At 47.0% G+C, this 19498-nt stretch overlaps 1 protein-coding gene across 4 annotated transcripts in view; it reads right to left on the bottom strand.

Annotated features, from left to right (window-relative positions):
- Positions 1-19498, bottom strand: part of LOC132453544 (testis-expressed protein 2-like) — a 30196-nt gene that overhangs the window by 8020 nt on the left and 2678 nt on the right. For 2 of the 4 annotated variants that reach the window (XM_060046465.1, XM_060046464.1), the window contains exons 2-8: positions 5425-7029; positions 4534-4734; positions 3606-3954; positions 2951-3213; positions 1754-1912; positions 1558-1620; positions 631-730 (exon numbers count right to left, since the gene is read on the bottom strand). In XM_060046465.1, coding sequence (XP_059902448.1) covers positions 631-730; positions 1558-1620; positions 1754-1912; positions 2951-3213; positions 3606-3954; positions 4534-4734; positions 5425-7002 — 2713 coding nt within the window. In that variant the 5' untranslated portion in view covers positions 7003-7029. The remainder of the gene's footprint in view (positions 1-630; positions 731-1557; positions 1621-1753; positions 1913-2950; positions 3214-3605; positions 3955-4533; positions 4735-5424; positions 7030-19498) is intronic. The other 2 variants (XM_060046468.1, XM_060046466.1) reach the window with 1 other exon arrangement.

Genomic DNA, 19498 nt, shown 5'->3' with positions numbered 1-19498 from the left:
AACACTTTGCTCAAGATTTGTCCAGTTTTCCGTCTCTGGCCAGAGGTCAGTTTATACGCTGTTGTGTTGTCCTTGTACGCCTAAGAAAGGGTGTTCAACAAATCAACTAATTCCTCTTAAATAACCAATTAGACAATAGTCCTTTACTGAGTCCACTGGCTGCTGGGCAACTATTTGTTCCAATCAACACACAGTCAAGAAAAGCTATTTTGGCCACAGGACCTGATGTGTTGCATGGCATGTGTTCACAAATAAGGCAACATAACAAAGAATGATTCAGAGTGAAAGACAGAGCGACATCAATTACAGAAAGGCTCTCATACACGAGTGGTTCAGTGATATAGACCCTGTGGGTGGAACGCTGCCCTGTTCAGGATGTCACTAGACAACCCGCACATACACGCACACACGCAAACCGCTAAATAGGCCATGCAGACTTTTTTAAGGGAATGACTCATTTGGCACTTCTGATTTCATTCTGCATAACCGCAGTGTGTCCGTGGGCTGATTGCGAGCGTGCAAGTGAAAGTGTGTGTGTTCACCCACACACACACAGGGTTGTTCCGCTGGCTTTGACAACGTCTGAGTGCAGGAGTTCACGTGAGTGTTTATGGTGGCTGGTTCTCGTACCTCTGTGATCGACCGACGGCTGGGAGGCCCCGAGGATCCTGGGAGTGGCCACGCCCATGTCCAACTCAGTCAGGGTCAGCTCATTCATAAAGTAAGGCAACTGGAAGAGAAAACGGTATACAGGTTTAAATTTTTCAGCTATATAACCCGAAAACCCGATATCTGAAACCCAGATTCATAACAGACAAAGTATTGTAAAATGCCAAAAAGACTTGGGAGACGAGCAAGATTACATCTCTTCTACTACGTCATCTACTCTGGCGTGGATGAATCGACTGCTTCTCCTGGCGAAAGGCGTTTCTGATGATCGTAGCAGTGAAATGTCACAGTAAAAGTAGAGCACACAATCAACCGGTCCCATCCCTCTTTCACTCCCTTTGAGGGGAAAGGGCTGACACGACCACAGGAATCTGGACACCCAGGGCCACACACGCACACGGCTGAACACAGGCCCAGAGCATTGAGATAGTGGAGGGGCCTGATTAGGATCAGGGAGAAGGAGGAGGGATGAATAGCCTGAGATCAGGTGTTCCTCTGCCTCCCGCCTGCTCCCCGGAGTCTTGTTTTGACACTCTGCTTCCTGTACCGAGCTGCACAATGGGTGGAGGCTGACTCTCTGTATCGGTGTGAGGCTGTGTGCGTGTGTGAGGCTGTGTGCGCGCGCGCGTGCGTGTGAGGCTGTGTGCGTGTGTGAGGCTGTGTGCGTGTGTGAGGCTGTGTGCGTGTGTGAGGCTGCGTGCGCGCGCGCGTGCGTGTGAGGCTGCGTGCGTGCGAGGCTGCGTGCGCGCGCGCGCGTGTGAGGCTGTGTGCGCGCGCGCGTGCGTGTGAGGCTGCGTGCGCGTGTGAGGCTGTGTGCGCGCGTGCGCACGTGCGTGTGTGTGTAGCTGTGTGTCTGGCTGTGTGGTCACCACCAACACCACTACCCACTTCCAATTTCTTGCCTCGGCCTCGCATCACCTCCTCTTCATGTCTGGCTTGTATTTGTTCCACCTGCCCGGTGTGCTTCATTAAACCATGCTGCTGAGCTTTGAGACGTGACAGAACCCACATGAGGCCCACAAATACTGCACGGTGCCTCAGACAACCGCCTCGGATACAAACCTACGAGTCTAGGTTCACTCACCCGGATCTTGCTCAGCTTCATCTGGATCTTCTTGGAGACCATCTCGGCCCAGTGGGCCTCGCCCAGGAAGTCCCAGAGCAGGCGGCCCAGCATGGCGTTGAGCCAGGCCACCGGCTGCTCCTCCTCTGGGGCCGCGGGGGCAGGGAGAGCTCGGGGGACCTGGAGGGGCACGAGCACAAGAGCACTCCGGTCAGACGGAGACGCGTCGCTAGAACTGCGTCACAGGCAATAGACCTTAATTTCCTCTGGGACTTCTTTGATTTTTAGAAGCGCGTGACCTTTAATATGTTCTCCACTTCTCAGCGCAGAGTTACGTTGCTCGTCAATGTCACACTCAGCCTAGGCAACCAATCAAATCAAGCAAGAGGCGAGCTTTCCTACTTTACCGCGACTTAAAGCTCTGTTGCCTCAGCAAGGCATCTGAATAGAAGTCTTCACAATATTCAAATATAAATCATTCCACAGGTGTGACGTGATCCTGCTCTACCATTAGGGGCAGGACAGTCTGACTCTAGCGGTTAGGATGCTGTCCCCAGTGTACCTGTAGGTAGATCCAACCCTATACATGCTCATGAATGACATGCATCTATCACTGCAAGTCCCAAGTCACTCGTAGCTAACTGACTAAATGGCTCACTGGAACCAGAGGATGTCAGGCTTCACTTTCTTGTTCATCATTATGCCGTGGTACCAAATCAGAGGAGGTACCAAATCAGATAAGGTGCCATATCAGCGAAGGAACCATATCAGAGAAGGAACCATATCAGAGGAGGTACCAAATCAGACAAGGGGCCATATCAGACAAGGTACCATATCAGCGAAGGTACCAAATCAGAGAAGGTACCAAATCAGAGAAGGTACCAAATCAGAGAAGGTACCAAATCAGAGAAGGTACCAAATCAGAGAAGGTACCATATCAGACAAGGTACCATGTCAGAGAAGGTACCAAATCAGAGAAGTTACCAAATCAGAGAAGGTACCAAATCAGAGAAGGTACCAAATCAGAGAAGGTATCAAATCAGAGAAGGTACCAAATCAGAGAAGGTACCAAATCAGAGAAGGTACCAAATCAGAGAAGGTACCAAATCAGAGAAGGTACCAAATCAGAGAAGGTACCAAATCAGAGAAGGTACCAAATCAGAGAAGGTACCAAATCAGAGAGGTACCAACGGGAGCGGACGGAGAAGCTCCTGCTACCTTCTTGGCTGCCTCCGGGCTGTTCTGGGGGCTGCGGAGAGGCGAGCTGGCAGTGACAGGGCTGGCCCCCTGGCCAGGCATCAGGGAGGTCATGTAGACGCTGTAGTCCAGCAGGGACTTGGTCTTGGCAGTGCCCACCTGCGTGACGACAGAGGAGGAGGAGGAGGAGGAGGAGGAGGCCTGGAGTTCCTTGTTCTTCAGCGGAGACCCCGGAGCCTCCTCGGAGCTGCCCCGGCGGCTGCTGGAGCTGAGGGTGCCGAGCACTGAGGCACAACCGATATTGGTTACTTTTAGGGGAATCAGTCGATGCCGATATCCAAGGCGACAACCATTCACACACCGACAGTGGAGTCAACCAATGCAAGGCGTCAGCCAGCTCGTCGGAAGCAGTTCCGGTGAGATGTCTTGCTCGGAGACACTACGACGCTATAGCTAGGAGGAGCCAGGGATCTAACTAGCGACTCTCTGAGCCGCTAGGGTCAAGCTAAGCCGACCCTGCTTTTAATATTAGAGATGAGAGTAAACATGCATCAACTTATCAATGGGAGTTCACGACACAACTAGAAATAAACTTGTGACCACTCGTCAATATCATGCCCAAAATAAAAAAAAGGAAATAGAAACTATAAACAATGCCACATGGTGTTACTCTTACCATGTTTACTTCCTCCAAAGTCTCTGTCGTCTCTAGTCATCCTCCCCTTGCCCTGCGCAGCCACCAGAATCCTCTGGAACCACTCCTCTTTCTCCCGACCCGTCCTTCCAAACAGATAGAGGGTGAGGTCCCGACTAGAGAAGGAGGGCTTTCCTTTCCCCTGCCCTCCGCCCGTCCCGGCGGCTCTGTCCCCTGGGGCGGCGGCGGCGGCAGTGGAGTCCTTGCTGGTGTCCGGGCGCTCCCCCTCAGCCTTGGACATGAAGTCGTCCTGCTTGGCCAGCTGGATGCAGATGGGGTACTTCTTGTTCCACAGCCGCTTCCTGGCCAGATGGTGAGGAACGAGGAAGACCTGGTAGAGGAAGAGGGAGGTGTACACACACAGCAATGAATTGAGGTCGATTTATTCAGCAGATCCTTATTATCCATGGGGACTTCCAGTGAATTCTGATAAAGATCAAGTGAGGCACCGGGAGAGGGCAGGGTTGCTCATGGACACCTGGCAGTAGGTCGGGGCGTTGGAGATCGAACCCAGTACCTTTGGTTGTGTAGTTTAACACCCTAACTCAGAGATCTTCAACAGGGATTCTGGGACCCCCAGGGGGTCCGCAGAGTTACTGCAGGGGGTTCCCGAAATTAAACAAACCTTGTTTTATTCTAATATTAAAATTATGTAATGATGTATGGCTAGAATGCTGGGCCATCGAGCCCCTTTTATACATGACACTATAGGCCTCACTAGACATTTCCCTTTTCCCGGTTTACTAATCAACACAATTTTATACGATCTCTGCCCTAACCACTGCAAGAGCCTGCCCTACAAATAAAACAATGTTGTATTCTTCCTTTATACACACAAAAAAACCTTTCCACAAAATACAAATCATCCGTGCACCACATGACCAGAGCGGGGGGGGGGTGGGGCAGGCACCTTGCTGTCGGTCAGGTCGTACATCTTCTGGCTGATGTAGGAGACGTCCGGTTTGGGCTCGTTGTGCATGGCCCTGCGCGTGATGTTGCGGTTGGGCTTGGACAGGCGCAGGGTGGAGCCCTCCAGACGCACGTACACCGACTGGGTCAGGGTGGCGTGGTAGGTCTCGGGGTCGTAGGCCGCGATCTCGTTCATCCAGCCCTGGAGGTCATCGGTGGAGCGGAGGGAGGAGAGCAAGCAAGGTTTTGTCAATGAGGTGTTCAGTCATCATGGAGGTCACTGTAATATTTGTATTTTTTTTTTAAAAAAATCAAACCCCATCGTCATCATCAGCAAAACGAAAAAAAAGAAGAGAAGAAGAAGAGGAAGTTAATTCTGTAAAATTGTTGTTTGTTCTAGACAACTAAACTTCAGGTCAAGGCCAGGTCAAGCTATGCAAGTGGGACATTTAGGCTGGGCTTTCCCTTCATCCCTTCATGACATCATTTGGAATAGGTCCATGAACTGCGGGCTACTGGACAATAGTCTGCTGACAACTCCCTTGTGATGAAAGTCACGGTGAGCGTGAGAATAGCTGAATGACCCATGGGTGGAACATTAACCACAATGAATAGAGGGTCAGGTTTTTTCCTTTTGAGTCCTAATGAAACTAAATGAACACATGAACTGGCTAACTGGTTTCCTTCATTTATGTATTATTCCTGATGGTTGAAGCGTGACGCTCATTTTAAGACGGTATTAGACGCGTTAGTCCATCAGAGCCGTCCGACACTATGGACAATTAAATCGCAGACATCGTTGACATTAAGTGTTAAAATAAGCCCTGGACATTAGTATAGGGTGGCCTTCAATAAATGCATAAAATACATAATTAAGAACCAAAGTACTCACCTTAAAGAGATCAGGCTCTTTAAAGTTTAACTTGGCCACACTGCGCAGCGCCCTCTGGTGTTTCAAGTGTTGTAGTCCACGGCCAGAAGGCTTTGGACCGGCCAGCCACACCACGCCAATAGCAACAAAGAAGCCCAGCGCGACCCCGAGCAGCAGTCCTCCAACGTAGGTGGGCAGGGGGAGGACAAAGTACCCGTACACCAGCAGGGTGACGATCACCAGGGTGTAGACGGGCACGTCGGGCCCAGGTTCGTCCGGCTCCAGCTCGTCGTCGCTGCAGGGCTCCGTGCCGCCGCTGGGCGTCGCCTTAGTCTGAGTGCTGCTTCCGGAGTAATCGCTCCTGTCTCTGCGTTCCCGCTCGGCCTCCGCGCAGGTCTCAAAGTCCTCGGTGGACAGGATGCAGAAGTCCTCTTCCTCCAGCCTGGCCAGGGCGGACATGGAACACATCTCCAGCGCCATGGAGCTCCCGGCCTTTCGGGGGCTCTTGCCGTTTTTGTCCGCAGAGGAAGGGACGGGGCCCTCGGCGCTGCAGGAGGCCCCGCTGTTGGGGCTGTCCGAGTCCCAGTCGCCGCCCTCCTCCTCCTTGATGCAGTAGCTGTTGTTGTTGCTCTCCAAGTGGCTGAGCGACGACAGGCTGGACATGTTGGCGAGCTCGGAGGAGGCGGCCTTGGAGGCCCTGTAGTTGGCCACGCTGCCCGCCACGCTCTTCTCGTCCATGATCTTGCTGAGGATCTGCAGGGGCTCGTACATCACCTCGGAGAGGCGGCGCTTGGTGTCCTCGATGCGGGCCTCCACCTCCGAGACGTTGAAGAAGGAGCGGCTCTCGTGGACGGTGAGCGGGGAGGAGGGCGCCGTCTTGGATTGGCTGGTGGAGGGCGCCGCGGTGCTGCCGCCGGCGGACATGCGCGACTGGGTGAACTGCTTGAAGAGCTGCAGGTTGAGGCGGGAGTCGGATGCGCGGGGGGCGGCGGAGGGAGCCGAAGACCCCTCGGACGTGTCGGAGGACAACGACTTGACCAGCGTCTTCATGAGCTGCCTGTGCTTCACCAGGAGATGGGAGGTGGAGGAGGTGGAGGAGGTGGAGGAGGAGGAGGGCTCTGCGTCGGACGACAGAGACTTTATCATGCTGAAGGGGGGCTTGTCGATGCAAGGGAGGCTCACCGATTTGGTCGGCGGCGAGGAGGACGAGGAGCTCAGGACCTTCATCTCGGCGGGGAACGCCAACGTCGTTCTCTGCCCGCCGGCGAGCGGGGGAGGGGTGGGCGACGACTCAGGGAAAGCAGTGGCCGCCGTGTCCAGCAGTGCCTCCTCCAGCATCTCCTCGCCGGCCTCTACGGCCGTCACAACTCCCGGGCCGTCCCGGGCAGCCACGGGGGCGCTGGCCCAGTGGACCTCGTCGTCTTCGTCGTCGTCGCTGTCGTGCTCCCCGGCGTCGACCACCCCGAGCGGGGTGAAACGGATGGTGATGGCCTCCCGGGACAGCGGGCGTTGAATGTGGAGCTGGGAGGCCGCAGAAGGCACCGGGGGGGGCATTGTGGGGTGAGCGGTTTCTGCATGGCTAGAAGGCTGCGTGGTCATCGCAGGGCTCCCACACAGCTACAATACCTGGGAGGAGGGCGACGGGGAGGTTAGAAGGCGTGGAAGCAGTAGGCCCACGTGGTACAGTGAAACAGGGGCATTTAGTACTCAAAGGCCAGTTTTATCAGGTTCGAGAAGAAGTCTATGACATTTCAACCATATACAGATTTCACGATACATTTGTGCATTTCACCCGTACGCTTAATGTTAATTTTTCTGTAAATGGTAGCGACAATGTATACAGCATTCCATCTCAGATCAGAAAATGAGTCACCGGGCCACCATGGATGACTTTGCTGACCACGAGTCATAAAAAGGGAAATCACAGAGGAAAAGCATTACTTGGTTTAAAAATGGCAAAATGGTTTACTGCACCAGGTAGGCATTCTAAATGAAGACAGTGATCATTCCCCCGATACAAATCCAACTCAAAAACTGCTGAGAAACCTTACGCACAGTTAAAATATTAAATTAATATTCTGGCCTACCTGATTAACAGTTTCACAGATTTACAAATAGAGACCTGAAACAGAGAACTGAAACTTGCCTTTCAGTCAAATTAAAAGTGGATTGGAAATAGAAACAAAAAAGGTGTTTTAGTGGTCCAACAATAGCCACTCATGGAGATCTGCTCAAAGATCTAGATCTCTGAGCTGGCCTGAGAGATGGTGCTTCAAACAGGTTCTAGGATTAACAGCCCGAAAGTGGGAAACTGGTTCTGTGATAAAACAGTCTTCCTTTGAATATGACACCAACCTTTGATTAAAAACATGCAAAGGTTGTCCCACTTTTTCCTGCTTGTTTGTTTGTGGTTCTTCATCTTCGTTGCTGTAAAGTTATGGCACACACATAGCTGGGTCTCACCTTACCGAATATATCGTGACTTAATTTCAACATATAAATTAATATATGGTTATTTCAGTAACCATTGCACTCTTAAGAACATGAGACGCAACATTTTAAAACTGAGGGCTGACATAGATCAAACATAGATCATAGAATAATGTTAATTGAGATCATTTACCAATGCATGGCATCATTCTCTCATAAAGAAAAGTTAAACAGTAAGACGGCATAAATGAGTGTGATCACCTGTTCAAACTCGTTAAGTCTCCAATTACCAGCCCGTAACAACCCCCCACATACCTCCAGGTGGACTTCTGTCAATGATTGTCCTCACTGACGCGTTAATGTGTCTTGCTTTATGAGATATTACGTTCAGTACACATGAGACTTCTTAAATGCAAAAGGCAGAAAAGAGTACAGTTTCAAACAGCCTTTTAAAACAGTTTCACTGCCTCCCCGAAAGTCAGTGCCTTCCATCATGTGAAGGAAATGTTGCCATAGGGGAGTTTTAACCATAAACGGGAACTAGTTAACACTGGTTAACAGATTGGGTGGCTAGCTCGAAAAACCTGAAGAAAACAAAGCTTAAAATATTACAACTAACCAACAATAACCATCACAAATGGGAAACAAGATTAAAGTCTCTCTGCTGCATTCGAGGTAACAAACCCTTTAGTTATGTGAAGGGCAAACGGTCATTTTCAATCAATGAATTAAAAACATTGCGGACGTTCAAAAGCCTTGAACAAAAACAACTTTCCAACCGTCTGTGGTGAACAGGCTGATCCATGGTTTAGTTTGTTGAATTACAGATTCCTTCATGTATAATGCATGGCCGGTCAGACAGCCAGAGTCATACATCTGACCTGCTACTGTGCTGCCCAGTAGTGCCATTTCTGTAGTACAATGGGCCCATTGTTAAAAAACCAATGGTCACGGGTTGAAGTTCATGATTAAAATGAACTATCACTATTTATACAACATATTGGGGTAGGAGTTGGGCCATCTGTCATCCTCATAGTCCATGCGGATACCCCAACACGCCCCGTGTTGAACGCTTCAGTAGCGGTACAAATAAGTGCATAACTGAAGTTATTAGTCAGCGATACTGCGTCCCTGCAAATGGAAGGCCTTGTGTCTCGCTGTCACAGCAGAGGCAGCTGGTCGGTCCAACCACACGGCCTAATGCAGCATAAGGCCACTGGCTCACCAGCATACAGGCCTGACTTCACCACTCATCGTCACATGGACGGGCGAGTTACACAACCAGGCAGTCGACCCAACGCCCACAGCGCTGAGGAGCAGCCGCAGGGCATGACGGTACACCCAAACGGAAGAAGACTGCTCAACATGGGCCAAACACCCACAGACAAAAGATTTGTGTGCGACTGCTGGATACTTATTTGTTATTATTAGGTAACACTGGAGACGTACAAGGACTGTGAGTGCCCACGCACAAAAACAAAACACACTTTATTCATCAACTGCTGAGCCTATTGATGAATTAGCCTGTTCACGCGTCCATTGAGGCGTGTGCCTGCACACATTACCGCTCTTATCTGGTTGCTGAACAGCCAGCGCAAAGCCGGCCGGAAAAAAAAATACAGAACCTCTGACGGTGGAAGGAGCGTTAATCACCAAAGCAACGCGCCGGCGCCATTAGCCCCCCGTAATGAGCTCATTAGGGACCCGTTCACAGCTCACTCCCTCTGCATCAAACACATTATGGAGACACTGTAGAGCCCTGGCAGCCTAGTGCACACGGCGTCTACTGAGTCTACAAAAAGGTACATACATCGAGTGCGTGTGTGTGTGAGTGTGTTACAACTCAAGGGGTCCGTTGTTTTGATTTTCTGTGTCACTGAAAGGCAAACGGAGTGAAGATGTGTACTACAGACCGCTTGTTTTCATACTGGGAGAGGAATTGTGGGAGGAGAGAAAGTACATGCATACAATAGAGTCTGGGCAATGGCCGCGTCCGTACATTGCATGCATGTTGACTGTTTATGTGGCAGCTTGAAACTGATGTGTGCATGGAAAAGGGAGGGGGCCAGACGCTAGCAGTTATTGTAAAGTGAGATCCACTGCTAGCACCTGTACAGACTACAGTTTTCTGTGTATTTTGTGTGGATGACGTGAAAGTAAGCAACGGAAAAAAACGACCCGCCAGTTTACATTTCTAAAGGCTATATGCCTACAGTCGTTTGTATCAGGCTAGCACGTATGTTAAGCAACTATAAATATATGAATAGAAATTAAACCCAACTACAAATGTGTCTGTTTGTTTGAATATGCATGTGGTGTGAGTTTGCATATCCGTGTTTATTTTTTCACGAACGTTTCTTTTCTTTTCACGGAAAACTGCCTTGGGTTCAGAGTTGATATTTGTCAACAAAAAGTCCCATTCACTTGGGACTGTATGGATCCTTAGTAAACAAAAGCTGCTGTGGAAAATGGCTCTGGTGTGTCACAGGGAACCGGGAACTCACCTGGGCATTACGACCATAGCACACAAAAAGCAGCTAGCTGTGGTCTCACGGCATTCTGCTGAGGGGAGCCTGAAAATCCTGTTTTTCTGCATTGAGAGACTTAACATTCCTTTGAAACAAAACAATCCCATGTTATGTGTTCTGGACCAGGGTGTGTTTGGTTTACATTGAAAAAAAAAAAAAGGAAAAAAAAAAATCACTAAATGATTGTTGAAGAGAGAAGGGCCAAAATGATCAGAAGGAAAACAGTGCGAGGGGATTTCTTTGATAGCTTGTTCCTCAATTATTAACCTACATTTATTTCTGCAAGTCACCGTGTGATTTCATATCTGTCGATACTAATCTCATGGTAAACCGAGGTGGGCTTTCAGTTCATAGTGGCAAATCTTCTGAAATATTAGTGCACATTGACTCAGATCCTAATTATTGTTGATCCAGATGTAAACTGATACTAGACAAAATAATTGTATTGCTTGAGTAACAGAAAACCTGGCTGAGTGATCACTATAATTCCATCAAAGGAAGATAAAAGACCAGACAAGTGCTCTGGAGAGAAACAGCTTGTTGGAACATCAGATCCCAGCCTTAAGGCATGGCCCTAATGGTTTCTGTGTGCTGGTTAATACATACATTTACTTATACAATAGCCCAAAGGCTTTTAGAAACAAATAGAAACAGGCTTTACTTGATTCTGGCCTGCTCTCTGTGCTTTCCAGGGAGACAGAGATGGAAATGAACCCTAATATGAAGGCTTTGTGCTTTGCCTTAAATACAGTGTGACTCACCTGTGTGCTACAGTAAATACCCAGGCATATACAGTGAATAAGAATCGGGGTGTGTGTGTTTGTGCGTGTGAATAAGGTCTGGTTTCGGTATAGGTCTGGATTGGCGGAATATTGCGATGTCATCGCAATGACCGCCCCCCACTCCATTGGAATGCCAAGTATAATGTTACCAGTGATGTCGCTTTAGACATTGTCTAGTAATCATTCCTGAAATGATTAGTCTCTATTGTAAACATTCTTGTGTATGAATGTGCCACCTCGTTTCCCATTCAAGACAAGCATAGTTTATTATTTCGACATTGATTTAGGATTTGACATTACTAAAACGCCCCTCAATAGACAGTATCGTCAACTATAAATCCCATGATGCATCGTGATGTACGAGCCCTATTGTGATCGGACAAAATCAGACTCACAACAATGAAAGCACAAGAAAATGGCGGCACTGACAGTATGCTCAAGCATGGAGAAAGACTGGCTAGGCAGGCAGGGAATTGTTGGTTGGTGAGATCATCAGCGGTCTCATATGACCTCACTTCTCCACCGACACTACACTTGGCCAACATAACAGGCAGCATAAGATTCAACACACTCATCTAATGTCCTCACAAGAAGCTTAAGAACCATTGCTAAAGTCTAACAAAGTAATGAAATATAGGCAAATAATGTCTAGTTTTCTACTTGTGTGGAAGTTAACTCCAATTTACCAACACCGAATCTAAGATCCAAAACACACTCACACAAAATGTTTGTCTTTGATAGAACAATGTAATAAAGACTTTTCACAACACAACAAAAATCCATTTGATATCTCCCACATTTCACCCCTTCCCAATCCTGTGACAGACAGCAGCACTATGAATCAGTGGCTCAGTTTGAAATGGGGAAGTTCAGGTCACAGTGTGTAACATAACCATTCAACTATCTTATCGCTTGCAATGTGTAAATGTTATCATAAAATCACATCCTGTAACTGACAAACTCCACAAATAAAGAAGGCAGGCCGGCCCAGTACCTCTCTTTGTTTACAAGAATCTTATGGACACTCCCAAAACCTCTCCAATTCACGCCACCCAGTCAGTCACCCAGTCACATTTGTACAGCTGGCTAGAGAGGACAGAACACGGTTATTGATTTTTTTTAATCTTCAACGTCCTCCCCTTTCCAACTGGGAGGGTCTCCATCTTACACTACTGGAACCTGGCAGACATTAGACATTGTAGACAGTCACCTCTTTAGTCATTGTTTACATGCTGCTATAGCATCATAGTGCCATACATTTACTTCACTCCATACTAGTATGCATTTGACAAAAACAACTCTTGAATCTTACAGATTGCAACTTTAAATGCAGTCGTTGCAGAGCAGAACCAGACTACAAATGGACTCGGGTTTACCTATGTTGGGCCCCACACTGTTCTCACTGTACATGCTCCCCCTGGGTAGTGTCATTAGCAGGCATGGCTTGTCTTACCACTGCTATGCTGATGATACACAGCTCTACATCAGGACAACCCCCACTTCTTCTGCCCCTCTGCCAACATCCACACTGACCACCTGCCTGGAGGAGATAGAGGCGTGGATGAAGCTCAACTTCCTACAACTTAACAGCCATAAAACGGAAGCCATCCTTGTTGGCACGCCACATCAGCTCCGCTCCCCCACCATCACCAATATCACCTTCTCTGGCAAAAACGTCCCCCTTTCCACATCCGTCACCAACCTCGGTGTTAAAATGGACCCACAACTTAATTTTGACACCCACATCAAACACCTCTGTAAGACAGCTTTATACCACCTCAGGAACATCGCCAAACTCCGCCAATCACTCACCCTGGCTGATGCAGAGAAGCTCGTCCATGCCTTTGTCTCCTCCAGGTTGGACTACTGCAATGCACTCCTCATTGGGATCCCTGGCAAGAGCATCCAGAGGCTCCAATACATTCAAAACAGTGCTGCCAGGGTCCTGATGAGGGTGCGCAAGCATGAGCACATCACCCCCATCCTGAAATCACTGCACTGGCTCCCTGTCTCACTCAGAATTGAGTACAAGGTCTCCCTCCTCACCCACCAGTGCCTTCACGGACTTGCCCCCCCTCTACCTTCAGGAACTCCTCACCCCCCCGACAAACTCACGTACACTCCGTTCAGGATCCACTCACACCCTCCAAACCCGACATACGAAGCTGTGCACCATGGGTGATCGGGCCTTTTCTGCTGCTGCCCCTAGACTATGGAACGCCCTCCCTGACCACCTGAGGGCTCCACAGACTACAGCTCTTTTTAAACGGAACCTCAAAACCCATCTCTTTAAAAGAGCATTCAGCTAAACTTTCTTTGAGGTTCCCCCTTTTTTAATAGTTTTTTGGTATTTTTTTCTCTGAAGCACTTTGAGATTCTTGAATATAAAGTGCAGTATAAATAAAATTTATTATTATTATTATTACCTCTGCTTCTCTAAGCATTTATTTTCATGACGAGGTCATGATGTTACGAATCGAATCCAAGGCAAATCATCATGCTAAAACGGCGGCCATCTCGCCATCAGTGCCGTGTTACCATCGATCAGCAGAGCATGCATTGCTAACCTTGGCCTTGAATCAGACATGTCACAGGCAGTCCCGGCATCGCTGACCCCACGGCCCGATGGGCAGCGGACATGGTGACAACTTTCCAACTGTGGACCGCGACCCATAAGTCGGTGGCGGTAGGAGACAGACGATTCCCGAGCCCCTCAACAAACTAAAGTCATGCATATATTTCCAATATATATGCATGACTAGTCTCTTTCATTTGTCTGTTTCATTTGATCATCAAAATGTTTGAAGACTGAGGAGAGGACACTTAATATTTGGTGGGTTCTTACTCCTGGGGACTAAGATATTCTTCAGAGGTGTTTACAGCCTGAAGCCATCCAGACCCCTCTGACCCCAGCCAGGAGGTCCATTGTTTGCAGGGGACTGAGAGTTATTTTGGGACGTTGGGTGACCTAAAAAAACCTGGCAGCAGGAAATAATTGATGCCTTGACGGCAAAATAAATGACTGAGGGGAACCCCACACAGCCCCACCGTTTTCCTGTTTCTAGGACAGCCTTGCTATGGAATGTATCAGAATTGTTAAAACAAATACTTATTCCGGAAATGTCCTCGTTCCTTTAGCTCTTTCCGAGTAGAACAGCAAGTGGATGATAAGAAGGTGACAGTGTTTCAAGACGTAATTAAACTTAACATAAGAAACAGGATTACGACCCATCAATCTCAGGCCTAATTGAGCTAGAGCAGGTGGTTGTTGTCACGATACCAGAATTAGGACTTTGATACCATTCCTGACTAAATAACTCAATACTGATACTGAAACTTACGCCTACATCATCAGGAGTGCAGAGCTCCTTCATGGAGGTGTGTTGAGTAGCTTATGTTCATTCAAATTTAGTGCAAAGGCTAATAATCCTGGGTTGAGCCTCATCCCCATGAAGTCAATACTTACACTTCATGTCATTTATGTTTATTATTCATGTTCAAAACTATTTTAGTTTGTGTTTTGTTGTCTGTTTCTTTACACATTTAGGTGCGTTTGACCATGAATGTGTTTTTGATAACCTTAATAATTCGATTATTTTAAATAATTCGATCACAGTCAGTGTTATTCACGTTTTTACATGACATGCATAACCGGATGTCCCCTTTACTTTACGTTTGTTTTCATAGTTATATTTTTGTATATCTTCAACCAGTTCAGTTACTAAAACGTCATCCTTTTTACTTTGTGGTTTTGACACATTTGGCAAAGCAAGACATAGAAAATATCCGGTGTTTATCAGTTCAAAGTAATGTATTTTGCGAATGATTAGTTTACCCGGCTTGACTACTTCGGATAATAGAACGCAGCAAACGCAATCAATTTGTTTTTTATAGATATCCTCCACTCGATGTTCGGTGAACAAAATAAGCAGAGCTCTTCATTCAGTCAGAGACTACATGCCGTCTGTTCATAGAGTCACTTGCAGAAATGCCTCTGGTTCTCAAATGAAAACTAGCATGCATATGAGAGAAAATAATTACGGATGACATGCCCACAATGCCCGCAGGGAGCGGATACAAAGCCACACACACACACACACACACACACACACACACACACACACACACACACACACACACACACACACACACACACACACACACACACACACACACACACACACACACACACACACACACACACACACACACACACACAGGGGTTTGTATCATTTAAAATGGCAGGGTACTGTGACGAGGTTCCAGTATCTGTCAATGTGAAGCAAGTCAGCACTGGACTTCTGGACAGGATTGGCCAATGGCGAGCAGGAAACAGTTAACACAGCAAGACAAGAACATTTGTTATTTGACAGCAGGCCTCACACAGTGTTCCCATCGTATGATCATTCCTTTCTCTATGAGAAACAGGAAGAGAGAGAGAAAGTAAAAGAGTGAGTGTGTGTGTTCTTTGGCCCTGGGCTTAGCAAATCGCAGGTCAAATGAGTACCCTCTCCTCGACATTGTTCATGTTGAATAATGCACTCCTCCACTTGACTGGCCTCATTAGCTTTGAATGAAATACATGGACACATCGTGACAACACGGTGGAGTGGCTGAAGGCTTGGATGCCTCAGACCCCACCTCAAGTTACAGCAGCACGCTCAGACAACCTTTATGCATGCAGCTCTTGGCATGGTGTCAGGAGCAACATGACCCCAAGTGTGACATTTCTGTTGGCTCAGCAAGCTAGTTACAACTGTTAAGTGGGTGTCCTTTTAGCTTGAGCGCATTTACACATTTTGTTCATTATTCATGATTAATGCTTTCGAAAGTGTTTTTTTTTTTAACCAACTGTGCAATCAATCACTCAAATGTCTTCTGTTATTGTAGCAGATATTTGATAAACCCGCCAACATTTTGTACATTCTTTACAGTTAACTCTAATAACTGTCATATAATCTTCTTTCATTAAACAGCTCAGGCTTTATTTCTGTATTTCCTGCTATAAACTGTGAAAGATAACATTTCTTTCCTGTACCTATCACGTGGACAATGAGTTTCTGGTCCATCTTGCTATCAATCCAATACCTCTGTCTTACTCTTAACGCGACGACCCTATTGGAGATTTGGCAGGCAGAGCAGTTCTGCACTGGGAGTCAACAGAGCCTGATGCTCGCCTCCTCGGTTTACAATGACATTCTGTGTCAAGGTTTTGGGTGTCGGTCTGGCCTCGGGGAAGCAGCCATTCGTTCCGGGAGCCACATCTGGCTCAAACCGGATCAGTAATCAACTCTGCCTGGTTGTGATCTCCCTGTATAATTGATGAGTTTGTATCTTAAATAAGTGCTGTTGTTTCGTCAATACGTAACATGCTACGCAATGCAATGATGCAGTGGTACAGGCAGGGAGAACAGCACAATAACTGCTCTGTTTTAATCCGTCCTCCAGAAACTAGACTTCTTTGATTCTCGCCCACTTGGCTAGCGATGTGCACAGGATCTTTTGAGTGGACTTCTAATCTGTCCAGAGTAATTTGATTTAGCCTCCCAGCCGCACAGTACAGAGCACAAACTGTGGGTTTGCAAAGAAGGCTGTAACCATGAGAAGCAAAACATTGACGCATGGTAACTAGGCAGTATCTTATATCGTTATGAATGATGATGGACTCACACAACATACTTCATATACAGAATGCCGTTGTATGATTTAGTGGAATAGATTTGGGTATTGTCAAGTAAAATACTACTGCTCTGAAACAATTGAACTTATTACCAAAGACTAATGATACCACAGTGCAATATAAATGTCAGCTGAAATGATTTGGCTGCCTGCTCCAATTTGGTGAGACAATCACTCAAACATTTAATTTCGTGATAGGGAATGACCTGACTCATAAACCACGTCAATCCTCATCTGCAGAAGAGGAATTCATCAGTGAAATCCAAGTTCAGTTGGATGATTCATGTACACCGTCATGAGGACAAGTGCAGAGCTTGGACGACTAGCAATTAGCCAAAATGTCTGCTGCCCTAACATCACGACATGTCTACCATTTAGATTTCTGCCTCTGAACATTTGACAATATGCATGATTCAAGATGTTATCTGCTGTGGTACTACAAGAAAAAAATAAAGCTACAATCCCACTTCTTTATGTACCCTTCCGAGTGTTTCCCTAAAGATAACCACAGGCAGGGGGAAAAGCACTGCAGACCGGCAATTAGACAAACACCCAAGACATGTGGCCAGACCAGCGTGAGATCCTGGGAGGATCAGCCGTCCCCCTGAAACCTGCTTATTTCTCCAGACACCGACAAGGTTACTGGTTAAAGTCCTTAAATGCATGGCCTCAAACGTGCAGTCTTGTAATGGATGACGAGGCTTTGTTAAAAGAAAGGCTTGAGTTCCTCACTATGGACACGGTGAAAATAGACACTTATCTCGTCTCGCACCATAACCATAAAATTTCCCAACATAGGAGGTCGTCTGGTCTGAATATTTGAACAGGAGCTGAGTAGTAAAACGGTACCGTGATGAGATATTAACATGTAATCATCTGTGTGCCACAGAGGAAACTCATCAGCATCCCAGGCTCCCAGGCCTTAAGCGTGGAAATATGAATGGTTAAACGAGCCACACCCCATGTCCTGATCGTGTACAAGAAACTACACCCAAGCCTAGACGATCCCCGATACGTCACAGGGGCTCGATGAAAAAACATAAAATGACTTCACAAAGCGAAGGAAGCTACAGGTGCCAACCTTATAAATATAATGGGTAAAAATAGACCCGGACCTGGTGGGAACTTGGAGAGCTAAAAGGTTGAGTCAGGGAGCAGGTGTACAATCAGCAGGGGTGGAGAGCCACTCTGCCGCCGATAAGCAGCGCGTGTTGCAACTCTTCTCGCTGAAGCCGACAATAAAACGCCTTCTGCGTACAGTGTTCTACACAAAGAGCTCAGTGATGGAAGGGCAGAAAGAGATGTGCACCTGTTCTGGTTTCAAAAAGGATTAAAAAAAAACACTAGAGAAACTGCCTCACCTCAAAAGTCATCGCAAGAATTGAGGTACAATGGGGAATGGAAACTAGGTCCGTACCCAAACCCCGACAACCACTCTTTGTGCATGGTTTCCATGTGTTGATGGGTCCCAGTCACTCTAACCAAAATTATACCGTTGACACTTTGTTAGCAGCAGGGAATGTGTGATGTTTTTTCCCCATGACAAATCCATTTCGATATGCCCCTGGCTGACACGCTTGTGTGACATCTTCCACCAATGCACCTGCTAATGAAATCATCAACATCCCATGTGTGTTGCAATCCCTTTCTGTTTCTCTTACCGCTTCCTCCATCCATCTATCTATATCACATTTCCTCAAACCACATTTTGTCTTTGTAAGGTCACACATCAGCAAGGAAATGTCTTACTATATAAAAAAAATGCATGGCATTTGGTGGACGTTTTTACCAATACCATGAGAGCATACATTCTGAGCATGCGTGGCTCCGAGGGGAATTTAAACACGTATCCAGTCCTGGAAGTCTCTGCCATCCTTTACCAGAATTAGCTTTGAAGAACTCCTTTGACTTTCTATTGACGTCAAAGTATTTTCTATTGACGTATTCCTGCCATTCCAGTAGAATCAGGAAAATTGCTACTGTATAAAGAAGTGTAGGAGAACAACTTCAGAGATCATAGATAGTGGTTAAGGGTTTGACATTTGTGTATTGTTCCCACTGTGTGCAATTATCCCCCTATGTCGGTGAACACTGAATATACTCCATTCACAACATTGACATTTGGCAGTTTAAGAATCCCCATATCTGTTATAATCCAATTATAAAACAAGAGCTGGGTTAGCTGAGGTTGCAGATTGAACTGCAAATATTAATTCATCGCTTACAAGTAAAGGTCCTTTTACAAGGAACACTGTTTGTTGCAATTCTTTACCACATCAATACAACAATGAAAAATCATGGAGCTGAATGGGACAGTACAGTATGCCGAGATTTCCATTTCATGAAAAGAAACATCCATTCTAATCGCACCAAGGTCTATTTTGACGGCTCTAGCCTGTGAATAAATCTTTTTAACCTATCAGAATCAGGTATCTGTGTCATCATTCCGATGGTCACATGATATGGCGTAAGGCATGGCGGAAGTAACAGCTTTTAAACGTTTCTCAGAGTCCTCTTTTTGCATCCACAGTGGTAAACGACATTCATAGACCTATAATTAACGCTGTCTTTTATATGCATTGATCATCCATCTTTATAGCAGTAGGCGCTCCAAGGCAATGTTTATTGGTGTTGTGTTACGTGAATATAGATTTTTTTTGATACATACGACAATGT

The sequence above is a fragment of the Gadus macrocephalus genome, chromosome 3 (genome assembly GCF_031168955.1).
Source record: "Gadus macrocephalus chromosome 3, ASM3116895v1".
In the NCBI taxonomy this organism is placed as follows: Eukaryota; Metazoa; Chordata; class Actinopteri; order Gadiformes; family Gadidae; genus Gadus; species Gadus macrocephalus.
This window is presented reverse-complemented; position numbering and strand designations above follow the sequence as displayed.